We start from the raw sequence: 16,468 nt of genomic DNA, 5'->3' as shown, positions 1-16,468 counted from the left end.
AACATGGGAACCACCATGGCAGAGCCCTGCCATGAACACCAGGCTTTAACTTTTAAACCCACTTCTGGGTCAAACTTGTGTTGCCAGTTTCCCAAACAAGACACAGCAACAAGTTCTGGCACTATGACCAATGTGAAAGATAAAAATATCCCAGCATTACATGTGATCTGTGATCACGATTTTAGCAGCTTGTGCAGAACATCAGGGAGAGCTCTGATGTATCATTTTTAAGGCCAAGAAAGATACCAGGGTTCTAGCTGGTGCTCGTACATGCATGCATACATACCGGGTACAAGTATAAAATTTTCAAAAACCTGAAAAGTCTGACAAAGTCAGACATGCATGGTGCAGCCATGTGGGGGTGGGGTGGTGTGGGGGTGTTACAAAGGGGGGTGAGCCCCCCCCTTAGGGCTCAAAAAAAAATTTAAATTACAAGTTAAAATGGTTGTCTCATGCAATCTCATGCAAACATTTATAATATTAATAGTTATATGATTTGCATATTCACATCAAATGTTTAATACATTTCATCAATTCATCTGAAATATTTCAAGTACAAGGCTTGATATTTCAAAACATCTAGCAACTACTAATTTAAATGTTGAAACAACCATTTTTAATATGCTTTTGCTGTGATACCTTTTTTACAATATATACACAGCTTGAGTTAAAATAAGAGGCCACATGTCTTGATGTCCTCAAAAACTCCTGGATTTTAGCAAACAAGATTCAGCTTTTTCCATATACAAAAATATCCATTTTATAATCCATTACTGACTACAAATGAGTTTTTCAACCGAACAACCACATTAGAAAAGCTGATTAAAAAAAGCTAACAAACCTATTTCAAGACCTACCTTATTTTTATTTAATAACAAAGGTGATCAAATGTTTTTTTTTTTTTTTTAAATGTTTATAAAAGCAACCAGAGGCAAAGCATGTGGATCTGTCGCAAGGCAGGGAAGCGAAATAAGGCTTATTATAAAAGCTGAAGTTTCATTAGATGGCAGTTAACAGTGAGCCAATCAAAAGCACCGTTCTAACTTGCACCAAAAGAAACGGCGACTCATGGGAATAGCTGTGTTGATTTGGTCGAACAACATGCTACGTGCGTGAAACATATCACGCACGTATAATACCGTGAAACAACGGGCTAGTCAGGACCGCTCATCGGTGAGCGGCGTATAAATTGAATGAGGTTTGCAGTGAAGACGAGATGAAAAGATTTGTCTCATGCAGAGACTGTACCGTGGTAATCTGGTAATACACAGAGTGAGACAGTGAGAGGGCCACCCCTATACCCCCCAAAAAAAATCTCAATGGATTTACATGATTTAGAAAAATGACTTTCAAAACCGAAAAAACCAGAGCTTCCGGCATGTGCCGACCACAACTGCATATACACTATTTTTAGACATAATAATTATTTACAATATTTTATATTACATTAAAAAAAAACCCCACACAACAGCCATGACTGCCCAAAATCAATACTTCCCAACATCAATACTTCCCATCAGTCTCAACTAGGCATGTCCCAGTAGTACAGTTTTACAACAATCAACACAATATTCTTCACATTTGGCTCAAAATACCAGATGGCTAACAAAAGTGGAATGATTAAACACGAGCTCATGTAATGCAACCTGTCAGCCAATATAAAAATATTGTAAAATGAATGTGTTAAAATAATTGCACACTTCACAATATTAGCACAAGCAAATGCTTAGCAGTGTCCATCATGATTCAGAACTGAGCAATATGATAAAGACTTCAATTAGACACGGAAATCCAATAGACTCTGCTTATGTCAGGACTGTACTACATAAATTCAGCCCAATTTTGACAGTCTTCTCATGGCCGACAAATTTCCATCACCGAGTCTGAACATGAACATCAGGAATGATGTTGTGACATCATTGGCCTTGTGACAGCAATGGAACACTCCAACAAAAGGTCTAGCATGTCAGAATTTGTGTTTTTCACCTAGTTTGAGGACGTGTTCCTTGATGTTCCTTCTATAACCATGGTTGACAATTTTTTTGACCCTCCTCCCCGACGACATGCAAGGACACAATTATTCTGGGTCAAACCTGTGTTGCCAGTTTCCCCAAACAAGACACCGCAACAAGTTCTGACACTATGACCAACGTGAAAGATAAAAATATCCCAGCATTACATGTGATCACCACTTTAACAGCTTGTGCAGAACATCAGTGAGAGCTCTGATGTAGCATTTTTAAGGCCAAGAAAGATACCAGGGTTCCAGCTGGTGCTCATCACTGATGAACATAATCCATCACTGATGAAGAGAAAATTGCTAGCAGTCATCACAGTAAGGAACATATTCGGCATTTTTATCATTAGTCACCTTTGAAAGAAGTCCCTCCATTTGCTGAAATCCAACCCCAGTGAAGAAACAGCAGGAAGCCAGAGTGTAAACAATGAGCATGTGCTTGTGACCAATAAAAATCAACTACACAATGACCAACTGGGCACCAAGCTTTTGACAGAGCTCGATACATCTTAATTGGCCTGGTGTGGCGATTCAATCTCTGCATGAACCAAACGGTGCAATCTAAGGCCCCGTTTACACGAGGACACTGTCGGGTAAAAACGACTAAATATTTTATCGGAAGTGCCTTTCGTCTACACAGGGACGGTGTTTCCGAGGCTGAAAAACGGAAAAAATTGAAAACGCCTTCCAGAGTGGATAAGTTAAAAACAGCCCCCGTTGCATATCCGTCTAAACTACCCAATACGCGAAACTCTGCTCGGATCTGCTCACGTCGGGTACGCGTTTACGTCATACATATGTCATATACTGTACATGCCAGCCCGGGAAGTAAGAAAGTAAGTAAAAAAGTAAGAGCATGTCTGATTACATCGATCCAACGGACCTTCAAGCTGCTCTGGCAGCTTTAATAAACGTCCAGGAGTCCTTTGAACATCTATACCGAATCTGTACATATACCGTTAATGAACAGAGGCGGGTATAGTATGCCCTTACTTTTTTACTTACTTTCTTACTTACCATAGCCAGAGTAGTCAAAGTTTTCGTAGTGCAGATGTGCAGATCAGACAAGACGGAAGACGTTGCGCATGCGTGCAGACATAGCGGAGGTCTTTCACAGCACCACCTAGCCGCCTGGCATGCACATCCAATTGAATTCCACACATTTATGCGTCACTGTATAGACGCAGATTTCCTCCTTGAAAATGGTCGTGTAGACGCGGAAAAAAGTGAGAACCAAAACGGACTTTTGCGTTTTTGTTTCAGACAGTCCCCGTGTAAAGTGGGCCTCAGCTGACGAAGTTTTTTGGGCAGGCTTCAAGCACTGAAGATGATTTAAGGGCTGAAACAGCCATGTGGGAGGCACACTCAGAGCCCCTACCATCCCTGAGCACATTGGACAGTGTCCATATGACAGGGGTCGGTTTATTAAAAAAAAAAAAAATTATTTTATATATATATATATATATATATATATATATATATATATATATATTTTTTTTTTTAAGGCGCGGGGGGGCTTGTCAGCCAGCAAGCGACTAAAGGGAGCCCCGTTTCAGGGGGTGTGGCATGTTGAGTCCCTGTGGTGAATGCATGATGAAAAACATGGTGTCATTGTGTTCAGTTTATTATGTCAGGAAATTCAGATTCCTTCACTGTTGGTTGTTAGTCCAAGACTCTTCTTGACAGTTCAATTGTAAATCAAGTTTCATGTTGAAGTAAAAGGGGAGTCCTAATACCTCTTGAATAATTCCATGCCAAAATAACCTGAAGCAAGCTCAAACTAGAGGTTTATTTTAGGCCCAAAATCAAGCCTCTTATTAGAGGCTGGAGTGGAGTCCAAATTTTATATGTAATGGAGAGGCCTGTATCTATACAAATATTTGAATTGTGCCAGTTTGGTTGGAATAAACCTGTATTAAGTCCACTTTTACTATGTCGGTAACTAAGAAATAAATACAGACCAAGTGAAGAAAAAAAAGTGAATACTTCTTTGACTTGATTTTTCAAGGAAAAAAAAAGTGGAGAATATTTTTCAGAACTCAGGGGAACAGAGATACAATAATGACTGAGCAACTTTCAAGATGACTGTTTCCCAAAATAGGGCTGGGATGAGGTCACAAATACTATATACTAAACTTTCTGGTCACAAATTTACTTTACAGTGCATTAAAAAAAAAAAAAGGTGGCATAAAAGCAGCACATTTTCACCATTAGGACTAGGGCTGTGCGATATGGGAAAAAATGAATATCCCGATACATTTTCTCCATTTCATGATATGCGATATATATCTCGATATATTTAAATCTCTAAAAGGACCCCATGAAATCTAACTTTTACTCTTTACTGTTTTCACTACAATCCCTGCAGATTAAATAACATTCTTGGTTAAAGTGCTGATGACACGTTTTTGACATCTTTGGCGATGTTTTATAACATAAAAAGTAATTCCCGATGATCCATATATTAATTCACGAAGGCGCCTATTTTACAAGTTATGATAAAAAACGCGGCTATTTGGGCAAATTTGACAGGGCTGCAGCACCCAGGAGACGAAAGAGGAGGAGGAGCTATATGACATCAGCGAATGAACCTTCCTCCTAACTTGTTGTTGATGCGACAGGTGTTCAGTTTGTTATTATACATTATAATATATATATATATATATATATATTAGTTATTATGCCTTCGCGTTGTGTTGCTGGCTTTTGCTCCAAAACCCACAAGGATGGGGTAAGTTTATTCAAGTTTCCCAGAGATCCCGAGCTGCATGCGAAGTGGGTGAAGCAAGTCAGGCGCACTTGTGACAAGTGGGAGCCCTCACCAACATCCGTCCTGTGCTCTGAACACTTCGATTTGGATTGTTTTGACACCCTTCCCAGCTTAAAAGAATCTCTTGGGTGTTCAGTTCAGCACAAACGTGTGTTACTACCATCAGCAGTGCCTACACAGTGTTGCCAGATAGGGAGGTTTCCCGCCCAGTTGGGCGGTTTCAAGTGCATTTTGGTGGGTTTTGAACATATTTTGGGCTGGAAAACATCAGCAGTATCTGGCAACAGATACTGCTGAAGTTTTCCAGCCCAAAATATGTTCAAAACCCACCAAAATGCACTTGAAACTGCTCAACTGGGCGGAAACCTCCCAATCTGGCAACACTGCCAGTATTCCGGAGGGGGTCTACTAGTAGCTATGCCGGATCCAAAGACAGTCCTCCTGTCAGAACATGTGTTGTGAAACGACATAAGATAAAGGTACGTAGAGCTATAGATTCTACATGATAATCATAAATGTAATCATAAAGTCGGCATGATGTCATGTATTTGCTTGTGAAAGCTTGCGGCTTTCATGTAACTGCCGCCTAGCAATGAGAGGCAAAGGGTAAAGAGGGTAGGCTATCATAGATTCTATTTGGAAGAGATCAACACAATTCTAGACTCCCAGAAGAGGAAGAGCTAGCACTAGAGAGTTCACCGGCGTTTTCATGCGCCATTTCCATTGAGTAGAACCAGAGTAGAACAGCCAGTGAACCGCAGCGTGTTCTTCCGCTGACGTCACAACATGGCCGCGAGCCACGGACCCAGTTTTCTTGCGCTGTGCAATTAAAAGTTGGATATTTGCGTAACAACAGCTTCTTTTCACGTAATTATAACAGAAATCTAACATGTTTGCCATGTTGTATAGTTTATTTAAGAAATTGCAGAGTCATGTTCGTGTCATCAGCCCTTTAACTTTTACAGGTGGTTTTCGACAAATTTTAAATTTTCATGTTAGTGATTAATCACAATTGAATTGAAATAAGACTATTTTTATTCAACAAAGATGTGGCACAAACTGCAAAAACAATCTTGAAAATTGCAACAAAGAGGCAATACAATACAGAGCTGCTCAGAGATCAAATCAATAAAGTGCAAGCTCAACACTGAGAAAGACATTTAGCCTAAATAAGAAAAGTGCTCATTCATTAAATTATTTTAAAAAATAGATCTCCAAGCTATTAACCTGACTACTGAGAATCACTGGAACATTCACAATAGATAGAGAGAGAGAGAGAGAGAGAGAGAGAGAGAGAGAGAGATCTGCAAAACAATTTTTCTCTTTGGCCATTATTAAAAAATGTTCTGTTTCCGGTCCACCGGCCGGGTGAGTGCCGTTTGTGCGGGTGAAATTTTTTTTTAACGCCGGTTTTTCGACATTTTTTTCGGGTTCGTAAATCTAAAATCGAACTTGACATTTCCGCATTCCCAGGGCTTTCCACTGAGGCTCATACTAGCCAGCCATGACAAATAAGTAGCCAGCTGGGAGGGTAAACACAAAAACTCCTGTGCACGCAGTTCCCAGGGTTAAATGTATTTTCCACAGACCATTTATTTATTCACTTTACTCAAATACAAAGTAAAATGGCAGTAAATCATCTTTCTTTTCTTGCGTATTGCATCATGAGGCGTTCCTGGCTTGTAAATCTCTTATTTTCGGTGCATGACACATTCACGCAGCTGAGTGCGTGCGCACACCGCATGTCGGGGCGCAGATGAATTACTCTCCCTTGATCAACGGTTCAGTTTGACATTATTGTCAGTCCGTTAGATAAACATTTAATTTTATTAAAATCGAAAATTAATATTTAGAGCCTGTGGGCTACAAAAATAGTCATTAAAGTAGCCGGCTAGACTTAATTGTGTGGCTGGCAGCCGGCGCTTGTGGAAAGCACTGTCAAATCAGCTCTGCGCATGCGCCGTGCGGCACAAAAAAATAGCAGCCACCATGAAGGAAGGAGATCTGGAGTTTTCAAACATTTGCTTAAGTGTGAAATCGCAAAATGGTATTTTAGTGAACAACAAAATAGTAAAGATTCAGAAAAACAAATCATTCAGTAATCATTTTAATAGTGTAATTTCATCCGAACTAGGCCTAACGCTCGATTTAGAACTATAAAAAGTCCGTGTGTCGGACATTTTAAGTACCTTTGTAAAAGTTTTGCAAATGTTGCAGTCAGCATTTAAAATGCTAACTTAAAGTTTTTGTACAAGTTTCAGTTGATTTAACTGTCATTTTATTAAATGTGTCTGCTTTTGTAATAAAAAAAAGTACTGAAAGAAAAAGCAAACACAGCATTGCGATTTCTTATCCATCCATATATAATAAAAAATAAATAAATAAATAAATCCCTCCCTCCCGACTGAAATTTTTTTTGCCCACCCGGTGGACAGGAAATGGATTTTTTTTTTTTTAAGGATGGCCTTTGCACACTTTTGAACTGAATGTTTTCTGGCTCTGCCTCTCGGATGTGTATAATTCCGGTACTGCCTTCTCTGTAAAATGTCTGTGACCAGGCAACTCATATTTGGGATCGAGTGTGTTTAGTAATTTTTGGAAGCCTGGTTTTTCCACTATACTAATTGGGATCATGTCTTCGGCAATGAAGTTAGTGACTGCATTCGTTATAGCTCTCCATCTCTGACTCGTTTTCTCATATGGGGTGGCTTTGGAGAACAAGGCCGCTATGGTCATTTGTTCAGCTCGTGGGGGTGTTTAGCTCGTGGGCAAGTAGTTCAGAGTTTAAGAGACTCTGCATACTGTACTGGGTGAGTTTTCAGGTGATGGAATATATTTGTAGTGCTGCTGCCTTTCGTGATGACAGGTTTTTTTGCACACTTTACAAACTGCCATTTGCTGTTCCACGTCCTCCTCGCGATATCCAAAAAAAAAAAAAAAAATGCCGGATGACTGACCCCTTACTAGTTCTTTTAGGAACCAATTCGTCCGCTTCCATTTTTAATGTGTCACTGAAATTGACAGAGCTTACATGGTAGCCTATGCAGCACCAGCAATTGCACGAACTGAGTCAGCGCTGTTAACCGAAACTAGAAAATCTTCCCGCTGGCAGTGTTGCCAGATACTGCTGACGTTTTCCAGCCCAAAATATGCTCAAAACCCGCCAAAACGCACCTGAAACCACCCAATCTGGCAACACAACTGAAACTAGAAAATCTTCCCGGGAGTTCCTTTCAGCACCGAGATGTCGCCCGGGATTGGTTGGTGAGTGCGTGACGTTATTGCTTTTTTTACCCTTAGGCAGCCTCTCACGTTACTGCCTGAGGGACAGGGAGAAAAACACCGGAAAAGGTTTTAAACAAACACAAGTCGGAAGATGACCATAAAATACTCGATAGTTACGATATAATAATTTTATGTATCGCACACAATTTTCGGCGATATATCAAATGTATTCGATATATCGCACAGCCCTAATTAGGACAAATCAAATCTTATGAATTAATTGACTTTTGTATTCTACTTGGATTCCTAACAAAAACTTGACTTTGCTTTATAGTTTATTTAAGATTCTGGGACTAAAACTCTGCTGCAAGCTACTTATGGAAGAAACTTTTTCTAAAGTGGTTTAGGCTGCATCCTTCCACCACAGAATGAGACAACTGCAAAAATTACCTCCAAAATCATCATAGCCTTTGAGTATTTACAGCTCTAAATATACAATCTATAATATAGAAGTCAGTGATGGCTGGTAGGGATATTAAATGGGAAGGCTAAAATCTAACATCTTCATAAACTATTAGGGTTGAGCAATGCATTACATCATGAGGCATCACTGATGGTTATAATATTGGGGCATAGAATCACACCCACACCCAAACAGGGAGCTCCAGCAGTCCTTTTCTCAGGTCTGTATTGCCTGACTGGATTCATGTCATTTCCTCACAATAACAGACAGTAAACTGAAAAAGTTGTAGCCCTTTCATTCAAAACAAAAAGACACATCTTGACTGGCAGTGTTTGTAGTCTCATCTTATTATCCCATCCAAATTTATTTTAGGGGACAAAAGGATAACTGTTGACACTCCACCTCACTGGTGTTCATTACACCCCCAACTGATCAAGTATTACAGCTGCATCTTGGAAGCAGGCTGAGGGAGGGAAAAAAAAACTAGGCACATCAGTGTCTTTACCTTACGTGAAGGTCACTGATGGGCTGTAAATCTCCTGCAGTGGACATGGAAGATTTATCCCTCAGTGCCTTTTACACTGTATCTATGGTATGGTTGCTGGTGGTTCCACAGAAGTCCAACATAATCCACTTTACAAACATTTGTTCAACAAAGATCCAAACTTTCTGATCTTACACTCACCTAAAAATTTTAAGTCTGGGAAACATACCAAGCTGCCCATTAGGACCTAATCAGCCTAGGATAGGTAGCTAAAATCGATCAGCGTATAGACAGGCAGATAGGTCAAATTTACACACTTCAAAATTGTGTTGCCAAATTTTTAAATGTAACTCTCACACACCCTGTTAGGCCTTAGGTAGGCATCATGAATTCTTCAGCCAACAACTGGGTAACAATGCAAATTCCATACTGAAGAAAAAATGGGCTGAATATAATAAACCAGCATCTGGTGCGGGGTGACCCACACCCAAATTCTCTTTTTTTTTTAGTACAACAGCATTCACTCAAGTCTTCATTTACACTCACTCTTCCTCCTCCTCTTCTCTGATTGGACACTTACACTCTTCCACTCCCCTGATTGGCTGCTGGCACCTGTCCATAACCATGCAGCAGAACTTCTTTAGTGCCTGAAGTTGGGAGTTTGGTAATGTCTGAGCTGAACCATGATGCATGTCTACAAAATACTGCCAGTTCCAACCCGACAGATTTACAGTACAAGTGTATACTTACGATCAGGCCACATTTTTATTTAGACCTTTTATTTGTACTGTAATAGTTTTCACTGACGTCACGGCATTCCGGGGAACGCCCTCCAGCCGCCATCTTGTGGGGCAAACAAAACGGACCATCGCCATTACCGGCTACGTTATCTCGGACAAATTTATGAAGTTATATAGTCAGTTTTCTAAAATAAAGATCAATGTCGGCAAAATCAAGCAAACAGAAGTATATAGATACATTAGACGACATCTCACGACAACGGTATGCAGCCAAACTGGCCTTGATTGGGGGAATTGACCCCTATGAAGTGGACAAAGATGCATTTTCAAGTGACTATGCAGGGCTGCCAAAGCCTGAAACTGCCAAAGCCTGCTCCAAAGCCTGAAACTGACTTCATCAAACTTTAAAGGCTGTCTGATATATACAACTTTATATATTTCACAGCGCGCCTTTTGTCAGATGCTGCCTTTTTCACGGCTGAATCGCGCAGATCTGATTTTTTTTTTTTTTTAGGGGGGGCGTTGGAGTGTCTGATTATAATTTCAAAGTAAATTCTGTATTAAAATTACTAAATAAGCAAATCCGTTACAGTCCATGAAACAGGAAGTACAAGGATGAGGAAAAAAAAAACAGTTTAAATCGCAAAGCTGCGCACATTTGCGCAGTCCTGCACATTGCTCGGGCTGCGCAAATGTGCGCAGCTTTCTGATTTAAACTGCTTTTTTTCTCATCCTTATACTTCCTGTTTCATGGACTGTAACAGATTTGCTTATTTAGTAATTTTAATACAGAATTTACTTTGAAATTATAATCAGACAGGGCGGCACGGTGGTGTAGTGGTTAGCGCTGTCGCCTCACAGCAAGAAGGTCCGGGTTCGAGCCCCGTGGCCGGCGAGGGCCTTTCTGTGCGGAGTTTGCATGTTCTCCCCGTGTCCGCGTGGGTTTCCTCCGGGTGCTCCGGTTTCCCCCACAGTCCAAAGACATGCAGTTTAGGTTAACTGGTGACTCTAAATTGACCGTAGGTGTGAATGTGAGTGTGAATGGTTGTCTGTGTCTATGTGTCAGCCCTGTGATGACCTGGCGACTTGTCCAGGGTGTACCCCGCCTTTCGCCCGTAGTCAGCTGGGATAGGCTCCAGCTTGCCTGCGACCCTGTAGAAGGATAAAGCGGCTAGAGATAATGAGATGAGATGAGATTATAATCAGACACTCCAACGCCCCCCCCCCAAAAAAAAAAAATCGGATCTGCGCGATTCAGGCGGCATCCACCAAAAGGCGCTGTTTGCATCCCAAACACAAATCAAATCATACAGAATAGACCTAAAATGTTTTTCAAAAATGACCCTTGCATGAGTGAAGTGACAAGTTTCAAATAGAAACGTGACAAACGAGCAATATTAAGTGTACATTACAATATAAACGTACACTCAGCGGTTCCAGTTAGGCATTCTCCATAGATTGTTCACATGATGTTTTGGTTTCCAAAAACAAACTTAAACAATTGATTGTTTATTTAAACAACTTACCACTTATAAAATGATTGGAGCAGACTTTGCTGTGTTTGGAAGGCTGATAATCCTTGCGGTTGATTCTCGCAAGCCATAGATTTCTCCTTTGTATGCTGAGTTTCTTTGTTTGCTCGCCTTTGAGCTCCCGTACAGTGGGAATTCCATAAAAGCTCCGCTTGACTTCATCATTTGACCTATTACGACAGCCGTGAATACAACAGGTGTGCACCATTGCTAGCTTTAAATAGCCTGCTTGGGTTCTTTTGAAGACTTTGTACTCGCGCGTTACAATGTGTGCTCAGTCACCCGTACAGTAAGCTTGACCCGCAAGATGGCCGCCACTAGGGAATCCCCGACTCTGTGACGTCATGTGAAAACTATCTATAGGATTCTCTTTTGCCGCGATTATGAAAGCAATGTTTGTCAAGTCAATATTAAACTATCTAAAGCTTATTCAGTGTGATAAGATGCATAGTCTATTCAGTTTTTGTTTAAAATGGGCAAATGTTTGCAAAATGTAAGTCACAAGCAAGCAGTAAACCATTATGCACGTTTCTATATCTTGTCATCATGACAAGTTGCGCTTACAAATGGAACCAAATCAAGTCTTCCTTGATACAAATAGCAGGGACACTCAGATTTAATAATAATAATAATAATAATAATAATAAATTTTATCATCATCATCATCATCATCTACAACAACCAAGAAACAAATTCGCTATAAAAGATATCCCCAGGTAATATTCATGGAACGTATGAAGGCATATTTACATTCACATTGTTCAGGTGAGGCCCCTCTCAAAATTCCTAATGTCACTGAAAACAGATGCCACTTGCCTGGCGAGAGGACAGAAGGGACAAAGAATTGCCGGGGGGGGGGGGGGGGGGGGGGGGGGGGGGGGATGTAGGTGTTGCTGCAAACTGGGATAAAGTCAGACACAATGTCTGGTGTTTCGGCCTACTCTGATGCTCATGTGGACTGTAATCCCTACTGAAATGTCAGTGTCCACAAACTCCCCAGACACATCTGAGCTCAGAGTGTCACCGGATGTTATTGGTGATGCATCTTTTATCAGCTGATGTTTCCGAAGGCGTGGCCTTCCTGTCTGGATTGACAGGTCGGTCACGCCTTCTACTGTCAGTTCGTCCCCTGCAAGATGGCACTCCAGGTATGGGAGAGCATGTATGCTCCCTTATCTCGGTTGATGGTCCTCGGGCTTCGCTTACGGATCTCTATGGCCTCCCTGATCCAGCGCTGATGTTTATTATCTTCTGTGCGGATGACTCTGGCATTCCCCCAGTCCATAACATGATTTTCCCTTTTACAATGATCTGTTATGGCTGACTTATAATTTTCCTGTTGTGCCTTTTCTTTTATTGTTCGGGTTTGTCTTGTAGCTGTCTCCTTTTCGCACTCTTTATGTTCATTTTTTCTTGTGTTGAAACTCCTTCCTGTCTCCCCGATGTAAGTTTTATTGCATAATTGGCATGGAATCTCATATATGGTGTTGCATCTGTTGTCCGGATGTATTCTGTCTTTGGGATGAACCAGGATCTGACGGAGAGTTGTGTGTGGTTTGACAGGTGTGTTAATGTTGTATTTCCTCATTGCTCTTTGAATGCGTTCCGTTATTCCTCTGATGTATGGTAATGTCACTACTCCCCTGTGTTCTTGTTTGTTGGTTTGTTTTTTCTCTTTCTTCTGTGTTTTATTGTTTTTGACCTGTTCCTCCCCTTTGGATATTGCCCATTGTGGATATTGACATGCCTTCAGTGCGTGTTGTATATGTTGTTCTTCCTGTTCTTTGTCCTGTGCATCTGTAATTATTGCTGCGCGTTCATGCAATGTTCTAACTACTGATATTTTGTGCATTATGGGATGTTCAGAAGTCCAGTTTAAATATTGGTCGGTGTGTGTGGGTTTCCTGTGTACTTTTATTTTGATATCCCCCTCTTCTGTGTGATGTATTTTTAAGTCCAAAAATGCTATTGACTGCTCCGTTTCCTCTTCATGTGTAAATTTTATATTGCCGGTATTGTCTATAGTATTGAGATGGTCGATGAGTTGTTGAGTGTGTCCCCTCTTTACTTTTTCCAATATGTCGTCCACATACCGTTTCCAGAGTGTTGGCCTGTATTCCACTGGTATTGTAGTGAGTGCTTTCTGCTCCAGGTCTTCCATGAAAAAGCCGCACATGATGGCTGATAGTGGGTCTCCCATGGCAAACCCTTCCTTTTGTCTGTAAATTGTGTTCCTGAACTGAAAGTATGTGGATGTGGCAATGAATTGAAGGAGCTGAGTGATGTCTTGTACGGTGAGGTTTGTGCGTTTCTTGAGCGTCCTATCTGTTTTTAATTTGTCTTGTACTATCTGTATGGTGGCTCCCGTGGGTGTTCTGGTGAAAAGAGATATGACATCATGTGAAATGAAAACTTCGTCTTGTTGCATTTTTATGTTTTTTAGTTCTTCTGCCAGTTGTTTTGAGTTTTTGCAGTGTTGGTCTGTGAGTCCTAGTAATGGTTTAATTATTTCGGTGAGTGCTTTTGATAAGTTGTATGTAACTGAACCAATGCTATCTACTATGGGGCGTAATGGTGTTCCTGGTTTGTGTATTTTTGGTGTGCCGTAAATCCTGGGGATGACATTGGCTGTGGGTACTAAATGATTATATGCCTGTTTATCTATTTTATTTTCATCGAGTAGTGGTTTGAGTAATGCTTTTAGTTTCTTTTTCTTGTCTTCTGTTGGGTCTTTTCTTAATATCTCGAAGGCATTGTCACTGAGTAATTCCCTCATTTTGTATTCATATTCTTCGGTGTCCATGATAACTACTGTTCTGCCTTTATCTGCTGGGAGGATTGTGATGTCTTTATTTTTTGCTAACGTTTTCATGGCTTTGGCTTCCTGTTTGGTGATGTTACTGGGTGGTGGTTTGGCCGTTTTCAATATACCAGCTATTGCGTTTCTTAGTGCTGCTTTTTGTCCCTGATCCTGTATTTTCTCACATGCTAATTCAGTTGCCAGAATGAATTCGTCGTGTGGTATGTTGTTCGGTGTGACAGCGTAGTTGAGTCCTTTTGCTAATATACTGCGTTCTGCTTGTGAGAGTTTGTACCTTGATATGTTGTGAATCCATTTTTCGTTGATGTGTGCGTGCTCCGGTTCTGCCTTCTTTTTCTGTGCAATGAGTCTGTCCAGTTTTCGGATTTGTCGGGTTTTTGTCTCTGTGAATTCCTGCTCGTGTATGTCTACCAAATGTCTGTGTATTGCTATTTCCATTTCCTTGTTTTGGGGAAACCGGCGTTTGAAAGTTTCCGTCTCCCTATGTAGTTCTCTATTGATATTCTTGAGTTTGTCAGTTGTGCACCGTATCCGTTCTTTTACCAGAGTCATCCGCACTTTCCTGATCACCTTTTCCGCGTTTCTGGTTGGAATCGGGTTCTTGATGTTCAGGCTGGCCGGTACGACTTCCTCATCCCGGCAGCGCAGATTGAACCTCAGGTGATTCCTGTAGTGTGCCCGTTTCCGTGTCAAACTTTCAAGGCGGCGAAACTCCTTGATGCTTTCATCTCCATAACTTATTCTTAATCTTTCGATTATGTTCATTATGTCTTATATTGAATATTGTTAGTTTTTTTCTTTTTTATCAGACATCTAATTTTTTAGGTTTCTTTACCTGACATGTTTCGACGTACGACTGTCGTCTTCCTCAGTGTGTCACCGGATGTTATTGGTGACGCATCTTTTATCAGCTGATGTTTCCGAAGGCGTGGCCTTCCTGTCTGGATTGACAGGTCGGTCACGCCTTCTACTGTCAGTTCGGAAACATCAGCTGATAAAAGATGCGTCATCAATAACATCCGGTGACACTCTGAGGAAGACGACAGTCGTACGTCGAAACATGTCAGGTAAACAAACCTAAAAAATTAGATGTCTGATAAAAAAGAAAAACAACTAACAATATTCAATATAAGACATAATGAACGTAATCGAAACATCTGAGCTATTGGCCTAAAGGAAGGATTTGCAGGTACACTGCAAATGAGGACAACCACCATCAGGATTCTAAAACTAAAACAGCAGGTACATGATTTACTTGCACCAGAAATTAAACAAAAAGTTTAATTCTTGTGAGGACAGTATTACAAGGAAATTTAGCAACACAATGCATCATGCACCTTGGACTACGTTCAGGTGACATCTTTGGGAGACAAATCAGCTAGCTGATCAGGTCCAAAGTCTCAGTTGGTTCAGCTGACTCACTTAGCCCATTAACTAAACATCGAAAGAAAGCCAGTGACTGTAGTAGGCCATTATGTAAAATGATTAACAAGCGTAACAAAAGTGCTGCTCATGTTAAAGGTTTACGGTGCAACAGTGTGGTGATGGCAGAGACGATAACATGAACGGCAGTGTTTCAGTACAAAACCATTGTTGGGCATTTTTGTACAGTCATTTAGGGAATAAGGGCAAGTTGAAAGGAATGCTCTCTACCCCGGAAACCCAACCCAAATCAAAAGGGCCAGGGGTGGCGACAGAACCATATCTAACAATCAACCAGGGAAGGGGCGAGACATTCCTATTTCTGTCCCAAAGGAAACTCCAGCATAGAACAAGCCGCTTGAAATACCTATGCACCTCGTCACCTTCCCGCAACACCGCCAGTCACTCACAGGAATGCATGGCTGTTCAGAACCTGGCATCATGACCAGGACTCTGACTCTTCAGACAGAGCAGCAAATCTGATTTATTTCTTAAGTTTGATTTTTAGACCAAGTATCAGCATTGCAAATTACAAGTAACCAAATCCAACTGGTCTATCTGGACCGTAATCACATTTGCTTGCATATCCACCCTGATTGTCACTGGCATGCCTGTCCAAGTAATGTGGTTCAGGCACTGTTTAGAAAGTTTGGTGATTAAAGAATACAGGATTCAAGTACACTGGATTTGTTCAAGCAGCACAAATCTGATTCAGCACATCCTTTAAGTAGGAAGGACTTTCTGCAGTCAAAACAAAAACCAAACAGAAAACCTCAGATTCAAATCACTTCTGTTTGTGTTCCAAAATCTGTTGTGTATGGGTAGTATCTCACTGGGCTGCAACAGCTTGCAACAAATCGCAAACATCATTCGCAAGCGTTTCAAAAGTGTCTGGAAACATTCACGGGCTTCTCAATTTCCTTGTGTGAGTCGCAAAGTGTTGCTCCTTCGTCGCTGAAATTTTGAACATGTTTAAAAAATGTGTGAGACAAAA

The 16,468-nt window shown here is 40.9% G+C and overlaps 2 protein-coding genes across 2 annotated transcripts in view; both read right to left on the bottom strand.

Moving 5' to 3' along the window:
- Window positions 1-14,946, bottom strand: part of LOC132873506 (phosphatidylinositol-binding clathrin assembly protein-like) — an 88,959-nt gene extending 74,013 nt beyond the window's left edge. The window contains 1 exon segment of the mRNA XM_060909153.1: window positions 14,888-14,946. Within this exon segment, the coding sequence (XP_060765136.1) occupies window positions 14,888-14,894 (7 nt within the window). The 5' untranslated portion in view covers window positions 14,895-14,946.
- LOC132873505 (uncharacterized) lies at window positions 12,141-14,917 on the bottom strand. The gene is made up of 2 exons (XM_060909152.1): window positions 14,327-14,917; window positions 12,141-13,606 (listed from the first exon to the last, which is right to left on the bottom strand). Exons 1-2 carry the CDS (start codon window positions 14,815-14,817, stop codon window positions 12,349-12,351), a joined length of 1,749 nt encoding a protein of 582 aa, XP_060765135.1. The 5' UTR covers window positions 14,818-14,917; the 3' UTR covers window positions 12,141-12,348.
- Window positions 14,947-16,468: the final 1,522 nt, after the last annotated feature.

The sequence above is a fragment of the Neoarius graeffei genome, chromosome 25 (genome assembly GCF_027579695.1).
Source record: "Neoarius graeffei isolate fNeoGra1 chromosome 25, fNeoGra1.pri, whole genome shotgun sequence".
Taxonomy (NCBI): domain Eukaryota; kingdom Metazoa; phylum Chordata; class Actinopteri; order Siluriformes; family Ariidae; genus Neoarius; species Neoarius graeffei.
Note: the sequence above shows the minus strand (reverse complement) of the source record. Positions and strands in the feature narration are given on the sequence as shown.